General features: G+C 43.1%; 1 protein-coding gene across 10 annotated transcripts in view; it reads left to right on the top strand.

Moving 5' to 3' along the window:
• Positions 1-14,050, top strand: part of lrp2a (low density lipoprotein receptor-related protein 2a) — a 60,664-nt gene that overhangs the window by 44,830 nt on the left and 1,784 nt on the right. For 9 of the 10 annotated variants that reach the window (XM_058081813.1, XM_058081815.1, XM_058081817.1 and 6 more), the window contains 23 exons: positions 20-265; positions 537-665; positions 1,747-1,866; positions 3,199-3,315; positions 4,631-4,747; positions 4,837-4,974; positions 5,043-5,165; positions 5,235-5,363; positions 6,452-6,583; positions 7,176-7,307; positions 7,383-7,526; positions 7,588-7,753; positions 8,645-8,773; positions 8,844-9,067; positions 9,135-9,314; positions 10,271-10,390; positions 10,540-10,630; positions 10,705-10,772; positions 11,698-11,815; positions 12,453-12,573; positions 12,732-12,842; positions 13,089-13,205; positions 13,272-13,343. In XM_058081813.1, the coding sequence (XP_057937796.1) occupies positions 20-265; positions 537-665; positions 1,747-1,866; positions 3,199-3,315; positions 4,631-4,747; positions 4,837-4,974; positions 5,043-5,165; positions 5,235-5,363; positions 6,452-6,583; positions 7,176-7,307; positions 7,383-7,526; positions 7,588-7,753; positions 8,645-8,773; positions 8,844-9,067; positions 9,135-9,314; positions 10,271-10,390; positions 10,540-10,630; positions 10,705-10,772; positions 11,698-11,815; positions 12,453-12,573; positions 12,732-12,842; positions 13,089-13,205; positions 13,272-13,343 (3,044 nt within the window). Of the gene's footprint in view, positions 1-19; positions 266-536; positions 666-1,746; positions 1,867-3,198; positions 3,316-4,630; positions 4,748-4,836; positions 4,975-5,042; positions 5,166-5,234; positions 5,364-6,451; positions 6,584-7,175; positions 7,308-7,382; positions 7,527-7,587; positions 7,754-8,644; positions 8,774-8,843; positions 9,068-9,134; positions 9,315-10,270; positions 10,391-10,539; positions 10,631-10,704; positions 10,773-11,697; positions 11,816-12,452; positions 12,574-12,731; positions 12,843-13,088; positions 13,206-13,271; positions 13,344-14,050 lie in introns of those variants that run through there. The other variant, XR_009131640.1, reaches the window with a different exon arrangement.

The raw sequence follows: 14,050 nt of genomic DNA on the forward strand, positions 1-14,050 counted from the left end.
TGAGTGTTATTTCGCCCAGCGACACACCAGTGTGAAGCTCACCAGTGGCAGTGTGGGAATAAGCAGTGCATCCCTGAGTCGTGGCAGTGCGACGGCGAAGAGGACTGCACCGATCACTCCGATGAAGACCCTTCCCATTGTTCTACCAGGACTTGTCGCCCCGGACACTTTAAATGCCGAAACGGGCGCTGCATCCCTCAAACCTGGAAATGTGACACGGATGATGATTGTGGGGACAACTCTGATGAGCCTCTCGACGAATGCAGTAAGTCTTGTTTCATCTACTCCTTGGTTAAGTATTCCATCCTTCCATCTCTTAGTGTACACGCAAAACATGTACAGCATGCTGTTTTCTTTCTGGAAATACATATAATTTCTTAACATAGCTCCATGTGTTGCTTTATGAAGTAGCTTCCTTTACCTTGCTTCGTGACCCTGACTGGAAAACGTCTGGACCCCCCTGATGTAAACCAGCCCAAGCATCGTGTTGTCCTTCACACACAGTAAAAAGTGCCTTACTTTGTTTTCTTTCCAAGTGGGACCAGCGTATCGATGTGACAACCACACGGAGTTTGCCTGCAAGACGAACTACCGATGTGTGCCGCTTTGGTCCGTGTGCAACGGACACAACGACTGCAGAGACAACAGCGACGAGGATGGCTGCGGTGAGTCGTCCCGTGTTCCCAGTGAGGCCGCTTAAAAACCTCCTGCCTGCACACAATCAGTCGCTATCAGTCACACGTGGAAAAACGGAGTGTTTGAATGCCAATGAATCTTCTCCTCACAGCAACCCTTCACACTGTGATGTAATCCAAATTGTCAACAAGAGGCTATCAGCACTCCCACATTTACGAGCTGTTGGATTAAAACAGGTCTACATATCTGTGTTGTTGGTCTGTCCGTGCATGGGGGGCAGGGGTTTGTACAGGGAGCTTTGTAGTCTACACACACACACACATGAGCCGTCACCCTCCTGAGTCTTATCAGAGGCCCTGGCTCCATTAGTGCCATGCCCGAGTAAGAGGGAGAGCAGTGCTAATCTTCCTGTAAGAATGCAGCAGATGGGCCAGGTGGAAGCTCTATCTTTCACACCCAGCACCGTGTGGTGGAGACGGCTCACACCAGCTCCCCTCCACTAACCCCTGCAGCCTTATCCACACACACACACACACACACACTGGCATGAATGGAGGTCACCCATCTGTCTCAAACACACTCCCCTACTCCCTCCCTGCACTTTCATTATGAAAAGATACCTTCGGTTTCAAACTTTCAGCATGACTTAATACCCCCAACGATGAAGTTATGAAAGCAGCATCATGTGGGCCAAAACTCAACCTGCCGTGTATAGACACAGGTAGAGCATGTCCGCTCATAACATGGTGAAAATAGGTTTCAGCCCATTTCTAACAGATCTTATGAAAACATGGCCGCCCCTCACCTGCTCATACCTGCCGCATTCATTCTAATTGCATTCTTGTAAAAAAATAAAAATCTAAAATAAAAATAAAAATCTAATACAACCATCCGTATGCTGATTCTGGCATAATCACAAGAAAATACATAAGAACTATAAAGCCTTCACACATACTCCTATTGTAAAAGGTGTTTTTTCATTGTTATATTATCCCATCCATCCATTTTATGTGCCGATTATTATTAGTAGTATGCTGGAGCCTGGCACATATAAACAAACAAGCATTCTTATTATATTTGTTTGTAATCTATTTATCTATTTCCTTTCAGATGAGGTAGCCTGCGACGCCAGTGGAGATTTCCAGTGTGACAACCATCGCTGCATCCCGCTGCGCTGGCGCTGTGACGGGGATGATGACTGTGGGGACAACTCTGATGAACACAGCTGCAGTGAGTGTTCCTCTTTCTCCAACCAGTTTGTCTGAGGGACACAGAAAGCCCCCCCCCCACTTTGTCGAATGAAACCTAAAAAAGTAAACATCATCTCTTCGTCCCTGGTCTACAAATCCAAAGAACCACCAGGGTCTCTAATTAGCACCATGTCAAAAAACATGAACGGCTGTGGCTGTAGGTAACCTCCTGATGTATTTTGTATTTTTTATACAAATGTTAGGAGTTGCATTTGTATCAGTATCAGCATCTACAATACATCTACATGCATTTGAAAACAGTGATTGTGCCTTCCCAGTTACAGCCCTAAATACCGTATGTCTCACACACTTAAAAAAGACAGTTCAAGTATAAAATGTGCATCTCCTCACCACTAGTGATGTGCAATATCACTGGTTTGGTTCCGATCCAATACTGAGTAAAATTCAGGCTGGTATCACTGATGACTGAAGTATCAAAAGTATTGATATTTTTAATTTTAGAGTTGATTTCAGAGCATGAAATGATCAGAGCATGATCCTGGAAGTATTGATATTTCAGTATGGATTTGCACATCACTGTGGAAGATGGAAAACGGAAGATGAGCCGTGCCTGACGTTAGTATGATGGGTTCAAGAACCGCTGAATAAAGTGCAAAATCGTGACAAATTTGCTTTTTATGAATTTCAGTCTCTGCCGGCCTAAACACAACAAATTTATAACTTGAATTGTAGCATTTGTTTTATGAAACATCCTCATTTTGTAGTGTGTGTCTTCCAGTATTCCTGAATCTTGGAAAGGGACACTTTTAAGCTTGATACGGATGGGGGGTAGGATTAAATATGCCTTGCTTCCTCCTCCTCCTCCTTTTGGGGCATGTGGAATCAAACCATCATCATCATTATCAACCTCTAGTCAATTGGCAAATAGAGACATCATACATCGATACATGAATACATGAATATCATGACATTGTGTGTCATAAAGGAATTATTTGGAAGATACGTGCATGAATGCCAGTCATTGTTTTCTGTTGTGCTTTTATCAGAGCTGATATTTTGCAAGACCGGCAAAGCTTATCGGCATTTTGAGAAACAGACTGTCCTGAGGAGGGAGGGAATGTGTCACCCTCTGACCCCACAGAATCCAATATCGGCTTCATAAGGAGGAATTAAAAGTGTCTTTCTGGTTCGGCCAATAGCTGGGTCATAAGAAGGAGTACAATCATAAGGAGGCCTTGAAAGCATGTTGACTTGTTCCTTCGGGGTTGATGAATGCGTCTCAGAGGAGGGAATTTGTGAAAATAAGCATCTTTAACTCCTCACTTGTGAAATATCTGCTTTTCCCCCTCAGCACCACGCACTTGCACCGAGAGCGAGTTTCGCTGCGATAATCTGCGCTGCATTCCCGACCGTTGGGTCTGTGACCATGACAACGACTGCGAAGACAACTCGGATGAAAGGGACTGTGGTGGGTGGAGGCTCTTTGTTTTGGCTGGGGGTCTGTCTGCCTGTTTGTTGGGAACTGTGGACCACCGTGCCAAGACGCTGTAAAACTTGGATTTTTCTGAGACAGGACCACCTGCGGTCTTTTATTCAGGCCAAATGAAAGCTTCCATGCATGCAGAGCTAGTAGAGTCGGGAGAATAGATGGCCGTGTTCTCTCTCAAACTTCATTATACAACATAATCAGGTCCATAAAGTTACTAAAGCAGTAGATCTTTGCCTTTTTTGGGAATGCTAAAAATCTGCAAGGGGTGGATACACCCGTAAAATGACCCAATAACACACGAGCCGTGTGTCATTCTCCTCCCCCTCCAGACCCACTTGTTGGCTTGATGTTTACATTTGCTCTGATTTCAGATCTACATTTGTAACAAATGTGACTTTAATAGTTACATTTAACCCCCCCCCCCCTTCACTCTTCAACTGCCATTCTTGCGTCTCAGAGCAACTGAGTGTGTTCAAGGATGTGCGAAATCTCTGCCTATACACTTGACCAAAAAATGTCAGTCAATGAAACAAATGAAATCAGCATAAATATATAAGTATGTCAACAGTTGTGGCTTTCTTTTAACTGTGGGACATATTTACCTGTATTGTCACATATTTACCAATTATTGTCCAGTTATGATCATTTCCAAACATTTTTTGGAGGAAAAACATTTAGGTATAACATTTTATACATATAATTAAAAGTTATATTTTTCCTCCAAAAATCACTGATTTCTGTTGATATTTTTTTCAACGGCTGCATGGCCGGCGAGTGGTTAGCACGCAGACCTCACAGCTAGGAGACCAGGGTTCAATGCCACCCTCGGCCATCTCTGTGTGGAGTTTGCATGTTCTCCCCGTGCATGCGTGGGTTTTCTCCGGGTACTCCGGTTTCCTCCCATATTCCAAAAACATGCAAGGTTAATTGTCCATTGGTATGAATGTGAGTGTGAATGGTTGTTTGTCTATATGTGCCCTGGGATTGGCTGGCCACCAGTCCAGGGTGTACCCCGCCTCTCACCCGAAGACAGCTGGGATAGGCTCCAACACCCCCCCGCGACCCTTGTTAGGAAAAGCGGTAGAAAATGAATTAATTTTTTTCAACTAAATTGGGTGACTGAATGCAGAATATGGTGCCAGAAAGTCACACAGCTCCACATTGTTATTAGATATGTTATGTCATGTCAATTAACAGTAATTAACATCGCCATCATATTAGAATGGCAGTGTTACACCGTATTTGTGAGAAAAGTCTTGAAAAGAAAGGAGGTGACCCGGTTTTTGTCTTGCAGAGCTACGAAGGTGCCACCCAGGTTACTTCCAGTGTGGAAGTGGACACTGCATCGCCGATCGCTTCAAATGCGACGGAAACGCAGACTGTGTGGACTACACGGATGAGTCGACGTGTCGTGAGTTTCTGCTTCTGTGTCTTCGATTGAGTTCAATACGGAGCTCCGGTGTGCGTCCCTAATTTGAACATTCTGCTTCTGACTTTTAGCCCCACGCTTTCCAAACGGCACGTACTGCCCCCACTTCCTGTTTGAGTGTAAGAACCACGTGTGCGTCCAGCCTCACTGGAAGTGCGACGGAGACGATGACTGCGGAGACAACTCTGACGAGGAGCTTCACCTGTGCCGTAAGACGCCCCCACACAAAGTCCTGCATTGCACACACCCGCGTGACACCGAGTCTTTCCTCCCTTAGTGACGTTGCCGTGTGAGACGCAGTTCCGTTTCCGCTGCGACAACAACCGATGCATCTACACTCACGAGCTGTGCAATTCCGTAGACGACTGTGGGGACGGTTCGGACGAGAGACAAGAAAACTGTAAGTACGACACGACTGTCATGGATCATCTGACCTTGTTCTGTGACCATCCATGATGTTTGTGTCCAGGCCAAAGTCCCACGCATGGACCCTGTACAGATGAGGAGTACAAATGCAGTAATGGCCAATGCATTCCTCTCCAGTACGCCTGTGATGATTATGACGACTGTGGCGACCAGTCGGATGAATTGGGCTGCCGTAAGTAACATGAAACACTTAACTGGTAGAGGTCTTTTATAGCACTTTACTCTTAGAAACCAGGATGTGGTTTTACCTTGAGAGATTGACCCTAATCTCCTGCAGTGGTGTTGGTCACACCTAAATGTTTCACATCATCAAATGTAAATATTAGTCAATGACAACACAACTCAACGCAAAATGCAGTTTTTAAATATTTTTTAAGGGGAAACTAAATCCAAAACTCTGTGTGAAAAAGTGATGCCCCCCTAAAGCTAAGAACTGATTGGGCCACCCTTAGCAGCAACAACTGCAATCAAGTTTGTGTGTGGCGGAATGTTGGCCCACTCATCTTTGCAGAATTGTTGTCATTCAGCAACATTGGAGGCTTTTTTGGAGCATGAAGCCTTTTTAAGGTCATGCCACAGCATCTCAATAGGATTCAGGTCAGGACTTGGACTGGGCCAATCCAAAGTCTTCATTTGGTTTTTCTTCAGCCATTCAGAGGTGGACTTGCTGGTGTGTTTTGGATTATTGTCCTGCTACACAACCCAAGTTGGTTTCAGCTGGAGGTCATCAACAGATGGCTGTTCCATTTATCTTAGTTTACATTTATCACAGCAAGTCTTCCAGGTCCTGACGTCTTGGATCAGTCGTCATTGCGCTCTCAAGGTCCTTTTGGTTGGCCGGCCACTCTTGGAAAGTTCACCACCGTCCCACTGTTTTCTCTATTTGTGGATAACGGCTCTCACTTTGGTTGGCTAGAGTCCCAAAGCTTTCCATAACATTTTCCAGACTGATAGAAGTCAATAAATATCACTTTTTTCACACAGTTTCACACAGATTTTGATGTTTTTTATCCCTTAATAATAAAAAGTTTAATTTAAAAACTGCATGTTGTGTTCAGTTGTGATGTCATTGGCTAATATTTGAATTTGTTTATTGATCTGAAACATTGAAGTGTGACAAACATGCAAAAAAATAAGAAACCAGAAAGGGGGCAAACACTTTTCCACACCACTGTACATGTATACTGTAGCATATGAAAATAGATTTGGCATATAGTGTCCATGTAATGCTTATCATATTGTTCTATGTGCTGATGTCAGACCAGCACAGTGGACACGTCTGCAGTGATCACATGTGTGAACACAACTGTACCGACCTCAGCGACGGAGGCTTTCTGTGCTCCTGCATGCCGGGCTACCGGGCCAGAAGCACCGAACGACACAGCTGTGAAGGTGGGGTACACTTTTGATAAACAATTATAAACAATTGTCATTGAGTGTTTTGTTTAGGATGTTGAAGCTATTATTTACGTTAATAAGAAAATATTAGACTATTCCAGTGTTTATAGCACCCACTGAGCTCATCTGTGTGCTTCCCACAGCCACTTGAAGTTATACTCTGTGTAAATGCATGCAAGACACTATGATACGCTGTGAAGTACAGTATTCACCCGAATATAAGACAATATAAAAAATCTAAATGATCATACAATAATCCCTCATTTATGGCGGACAATTGGTTCCAGACATGATCATGATAGGTGAATTTCCTGAAGTATGTTTCCTTCTTTATAAATTGATTATTTGTGTAATTATGGCATAGGAAACCTGTTTATCATAATAAATCCTAAATATGATTAGAGCCTACTACACATGAAATAACCATAATCAGAATCAGGTTTATTGCCATGTATAATTCACAAAGTACGATGAATTTGTTCTGGTTGCTGTGTATTATTTTTTATTATTTATTATTAAATAATAAATTATTATTAGTATTATACTTTGTGTTTTTCTACACTGACTTGACACGTTTTTTTTAAAGATATCAATGAGTGTGAGGTGTACGGGATTTGTCCACAAGAGTGCAAGAACACAAAGGGAAGCTACGAGTGTTTCTGTGCCGAAGGCTTCGTCTCCTTCGGAGAGCCGCACGGCACCGAGTGCGCTGCCCAAGGTTTGCACTTTCCGAAGACGCATTACTGTGATGTTCAATTAAAACAAACATGAACATCTGCCACGCATTCAAAAGGAAACCCACCAGTGCTTCTCCTGCCGGATAATGTGCGCATCCGCCGATTCAACCTGTCTTCGGAGCAGTATTCCGACTACGTGGACAATGCAGAGCACATTCAGGCTCTGGACTACCTGTGGGACCCGGACAGACAAGGCCTGAGTAAGACTTTATCATAATACTCGAAATGTTTTGCTGTATTCTGACTGACGTTGCGCTGTAGGTATCGTGTACTGGACAGTTCTTGGTCGGGCGTCTCAATTTGGTTCCATCAAACGGGCATACATGACAACCTTCAACGATCAAGGCAACAACCCCGCCAGGGATGTGGACCTCAACCTGAAATACGTGGCCAATCCTGACGGCATCGCTGTGGACTGGGTTGGCGGGTAACGTCCCAGGATTTTTTTTACTTTTACTCAAATTAATTTACAGTCAGCCGTCCCTCGCAATATCACGGTTTGAACATCGCGCCTTCACTCACTTTTCAAAAATGAATCAATTATCACTGGTTGGATACGGCATATTATTTGGGGGAAAATGTAAATTGTCCTTAGCCTAAATGAAGCATTTTCAAGCATAAAATGGCTAAATGAACTACAATACAAATACAAGGCAGAACAAGTATTCTCATCATGAATATAGTATTCTGCATTGGCCACTAGGTCAGTCATTTGTGAGGCAGGAACTGGACTCCTCATTAGTGTTCCCTAGGGAACACATCTACTGTGACGCTGCTTTGGCAGGAGTTTTATTTACCTTTTCAATGTACACTTACTTTACCTACTATAATGGGTAATACGAGTGGAAAATCATTTAAAGCCACCATTACAGTACTACATTGATGTATTATAATGACACAAGCACAGTGGTAGCGCGCTGTACAGAAAAAAAATAACAAGAAACCGCTAATGCGTGAGTCTATATAATCTTATTTATGTCTTATTTTCTCTGACTATATCTACTATATCGGTAATACAAATGTGAAGGTGACTGTAGGGGTGTTATTTAATGTATTGAGGGCTCTTGTAATGTTGAAAGTCGTATTTATAAGACTGTAAACAGTTTTTCTATTTTAAATAAATAAATAATAATAAATAATAAATAATAAATAATAAATAATAAATAATAAATAATAAATAATAAATAATAAATAATAAATAATAAATAATAAATGGTAATAATAAATAATTCTCAGTGGGTAGCAGACACTTGTCATAAATGATATTAAAACTGACTTTCTGATTTTGGTATATGGGTAAGACGTTGTGTCCTTCCAGGCATATTTACTGGACTGATGCAGGCACCAATCGCATCGAGGTGGCCAAATTAGATGGGCGCTACAGGAAGTGGCTCATCCACACTGACCTGGACCAGCCTGCTGCTATTGTTGTCAACCCAGCACTCGGGTATGTCTGTATACATGTTGTGGTGGTTGCACAATGTGTTCTACTAAGCTAAGCGTTGTGTCCACTGCAGGACCATGTATTGGACAGACTGGGGAAGGAGACCCAAAATCGAGTCAGCGTGGATGGATGGCCAGAACCGGCAGGTTCTGGTTAGCCAAGAAGACCTGGGCTGGCCTACCGGTCTGGCTTTGGACTATCTGAATGGGAACAGGATCTACTGGTGTGACTCCAAAGAAAATATCATTGAGTCCATGAAGCCTGATGGCACAGACAGAAAGATCATCATATCCGGAGGTCAGAGATGTCTTCTTCAAAATAAAAGCACAGTATCCTGACACTCTTGTACTGTTTTGCGATCCAGACATTGGGAATCCGTACAGCGTGGACCTGTTTGAGGGCCATGTGTACTGGACCACCAAGGAGAAAGGGGAAGTGTGGAGGACCAACAAATTTGGGAAAGGAAGCAAAGTCAAAGTTTTAACTATCAACCCCTGGCTGACGCAGGTCCGCATTTACCAGGAGCATCGACACAACCTCTCAGGTCAGACCTCCATCACACTCACGTCTTCATACCAGACACCAATGCATTTTGTCATTTTGATATTTTGTATTAGAGACGCACACCAATAACTTTCTGAGATGGTAAAACTTACTTTTTTATGTTTTTTAAATTAGATATAAGTGTAGTTTGTGCCCACCTGGGGGTAAGAAGGACTTGAACAAATGAGGATGTGACCAAGTGTACCAAGTGTTGATTAGCCCCAATCAAATATGACATGACTACTACCAGGACAACATAGTATAGAGGGGGAGGAGCCACATAGCCTGGCCCAGCAAGGTGCACTGTATTTGGACACACACTCCGAGTTCTCCAGCAAACTTTTTTTTACTTTTCAAATGCTGATAAAGTTTTCTGTGTGCTAGATTTCTTTTTTCTGTCATCACAAAGCAATTGGTGCAACTAGCGACAACTTTCTCCCTCAAAAAGGGAATATTTGCTTACGATAGGCTGCTAACGTCACAGGCAGGAGAAAAAAGGAGACCTTGAGTTGCTCACTTATACAGTAATCGGGTAATGTTGCCTCATTGGAGCATTTTTGTAAATGATTTCTACAAAAAATGTTTAATGTTATGGGATTTATTTGTTCAAATTGTATTTTTAGAATGTCACAAATGGTCCCACACTCATGGATGATGTAAAACGAGGTTTTTATTGTATTTTATTATGATCAAAAATAAGTTATATTCAATGTTGCAAAGAAAGAAAAAAAGAGAAAGCCTGGGTGTCCTCCACCAGACTATGGACTCTCACATCCAAAGTCTCCTTAAAGAAGTGTCAGTACAGTAATTATGAAGTAAAAAAAAACAAACTTGCAGAACAAGAGTACTACAAGTATTGTAGTGAGTGCCTTCCTAGGTACTAAGTCCCTGATGAGTAAAAGGTTATTGACGATGTTGATTGAGTGACAATGAGTGATTGTGCTCCACCCTCCTCAGTGCCCAACCCCTGCAAGAATGTGTGCAGCCACCTGTGTCTCCTCCGGCCCGGGGGGTACACCTGTGCCTGCCCCCAAGGGTCCTCTCCAATGGATTTTGACTCCAGCGAATGCGACGCGGGTAAGCTTCCATCGTGATTGCATGACTGCATCACTACCATCGTCTGCTGCATTGCTTGCCTTGTGTCTTCGTCTCCCTTTTGATTTGATGTTTGCTGGGCTTCTGCCCCCCCCACCCCCACCCCCATGTGCACCCCTAAACCACCGTAGCCATTGAGGCGCCTGTTGCAATGCCGCTTGCATGCAGATGCATGAATGGTGGGACGTGCTACACTGATGAAGGGGGTCTGCCCAAATGCAAGTGAGTGTACTTCCGGCTGTTGTTGACCAGAAGGTAAATATTCACCGACTAAAACCTTCCCATCTTCCGCTAAGGTGCTCCTACGGCTACGTGGGGAGCTACTGCGAGATGGGCAAGTCACGAGGAGCCCCTGCAGGAACAGGTAACTGTTGCAACTGAACCTTTCATTATGTAACATCAGTACAGACGGGGAGATGCACCTCCACAATCAAAGATGGACACATTTGCCTATAGAGCAGCTCCACACAATAACCTGCACACAAAGCTTTCTAGACCATCCAGTTTCCATACATTTCTATAGATAGAAATATGGTATCGCTGCATTTGAAAAGTACAAAAGGTAGTAGTCATGTGGTCGTGGGAATCATCAAATCCATCATACTGGATTTGATGAGGACACATCAGCAGGTACACTCGGTCACATCCTCATTCTGCCCCCCGGGTGTGCACAAACTATACTATATTATATATACTATAACTATATATTTTTTTAAAAAGTTAATTGTTATCGGTACCATATCAGTTTTACAAAAAGATATTATGCATTTCTAATAAATACTGCATCAAAGATATAGTTCTGACCACGAAGATGCTAAAAATATATACACCTATATTTGCTATGAATATGATGGTGATGATGCAAAAAAGACCTGTTTGATGCTTATGTGACATGCATCATATGAAGCGAGGAGCTTGTCTCGAGTTCTCGTCGGTTTTGTTCGACAACAAAAGATCAGACGTGTCAGGTAGCTTTGTATAGTCCGACAAGTATTTTCATGATATTCCTCCGTCAGTCAAAGGTTATCAGCCTCATTTTAAAAAATACATTTTTTAATACCTGTTATATTTCTGTTTTTCCTGAGGTTTACTTAGTAATTGGATATCCAGCCCTTTGCTTTCAGCTGCGGTTGTGGTTGGAGCGTTTTAGAAAGATTAGTATAGTATAGATTAGTATAGTATATTAGTATAGTATAAATAAAGTGGTATGGGATGCTGCTCACATAAATAATCCAATGCATATGTTCTCTGTCCATATTTTCCATATTTTCCACCTTTCCCGTCTGCAGCTGTGGCAGTTCTACTGGCAGTCATCATCATCATCATCACCGGAGCGTTGGCAGTCGGAGTTTTCCTCAACTATAAACGAACCGGGTCCTTCATCCCTTCCATGCCCAAGCTGCCCAGGTAGAAAAACATGGATGGATGGCTGATGGGTGGATGCATGATGGATGGATGGATGTATAGATGGACGGTTGGATGATGAATGATGGATGTATAGATGGATGGATGATGGATGGATGGATGGATGATGGATGGATGGATGTATAGATGGATGGGTGATGGATGGATGATGGATGGATGGATGTATAGATGGACGGTTGGATGATGAATGATGGATGTATAGATGGATGGATGATGGATGGTTGGATGGATGGATGGATGATGGATGGATGGATGGATGTATAGATGGACGGATGGATGATGAATGATGGATGTATAGATGGATGGATGATGGATGAATGGATGTGTAGATGGATGGTTGTATAGATGGATGATGGATGGATGTATAGATGGATGGATGATGGATGTATAGATGGACAGATGGATGATGAATGATGGATGGTTTGATGTATGTATGGATGAATGGATAGATGGAAGGATGAATGGATGGATGGATGGATGGATGGATGGATGGATGGATGGATGGATGGATGGATGGAAGATGGCTGGATCCTCCAAAAAGGCCGCTACTGGAGGGGGGATGTCTTCCTGTGAGTAAGTTAAGGAGTAATCTGAAATATTAGTATTTGTTTTTCTGCAGCCTCAGCAGTTTGGTGAAGTCCAGCGACGCAGGAAATGGAGTGACCTTTCACTCTGGCGATAATGTGGATCTCGGACCTGCGCACATCGGAGTGTCGTTCATTGACACCACCATGCCGATGGTGAGTTGAGATGGAAACGCTTGTTTGAAGTGAAGAAAAACGAACTTGCTGTCGAGCTGTGACCTGAAGCACGGTCATGGATGCTGAGGTTGCACAGCAGCATCCTGCCGGCAGAGGGCGCTGCAGTACATGAAGCTGATGGAGCAATGTCACCATAGGACGATCATGTTGCCATGGAAGCTGCGAGGCATCCTGTCACGTTTGAGAACCCGTTATATGCCAACACAACCCCCGTGTCCACCGACCCAGCTGTTATCCACGCCTCTCAGGTACACACACACGCACACACGCACACACACACACACACACTTTATAATTTGTTGCATTTTGTCTGGCCAAGTCTCAGCCACATAAGGTCAACCATGAACCTTTCATAGGTCACTCATTACATAATACATAATACATATTCAACATGAATATGTATTATGTACATCACTCTTGAGCCATAAAATATGAGCGTCGCTCATTTCATCCATAAAGAGGATGAGGAAGAACCCCCTTTCCTTCATCAACAGGTGAGCGTCAACGTGACTGGCGAGCAGTTCCACAACAACTTTGTGAACCCGGTCTATCGTGGGGAACAGGGCGGGATTCCTGCGGACGCCACGTCTGGCAGCACCAAAGCAGCTGAGGTCGGTGGCGTCGCTTTCTCTTAACGCTCCACCGACCAATTTAAAATTTTGTGTCGGCATTTTCAGGAGTCAACGTGGAAATTATTCAAACGCAAACTGAAGCCCGGCAGCTCCTTTGAGAAGCCATCGTACTCCAAGGTAGGCTGGATGCTCAGGAAGCACAAAAATAGGCTTTTACACAACGGCGGCGGTCGAGTGGTTAGCGCGCAGAGCTCACAGCTAGGAGGACCAGGGTTCGATTCCACCGTCGGCTATCTCTGTGTGGAGTTTGCATGCTAGGTTAATTAGCCACTCCAAATTGTCCATAGGTATGAATGTGAGTGTGAATGGTTGTTTGTCTATATGTGCCCTGTGATTGGCTGGCCACCAGTCCAGGGTGTACCCTCGCCCGAAGACAGCTGGGATAGGCTCCAGCACCCATGCGACCCTCGTGAGGAAAAAGCGGTAGAAAATGAATGAATTGTTAATATTATCATTGTAATATTATTATCATTATTGTTATAATCTTTATCATTATTACCATTATTATTGTTATTATCACCATTATTATAATCATCATTAATATTATCATTTTCATCATTATAGTTGTGACCATTTTTTGATTTTTTTTTAATTAATTTTACAGACTTCATTGCTTCTTGTAGAGTGCTGTATCATTCTATCAGTTGTTTTCTGAAATCTGCAGTATTTATGCTTTTATTATCAATTTATTAGCTTTTTCCCCCTAAGTGTAATATTTACATATCATTTTCTGGATTGCATGTGTCTAATCTTGTGCATTAAATATTATCGTCATATTTGGGTGTCTTCAAGGGAATAACTGACGTCCATTTACTTTCCAATAT

Source organism: Doryrhamphus excisus, chromosome 9 (genome assembly GCF_030265055.1).
Source record: "Doryrhamphus excisus isolate RoL2022-K1 chromosome 9, RoL_Dexc_1.0, whole genome shotgun sequence".
NCBI lineage: Eukaryota > Metazoa > Chordata > Actinopteri > Syngnathiformes > Syngnathidae > Doryrhamphus > Doryrhamphus excisus.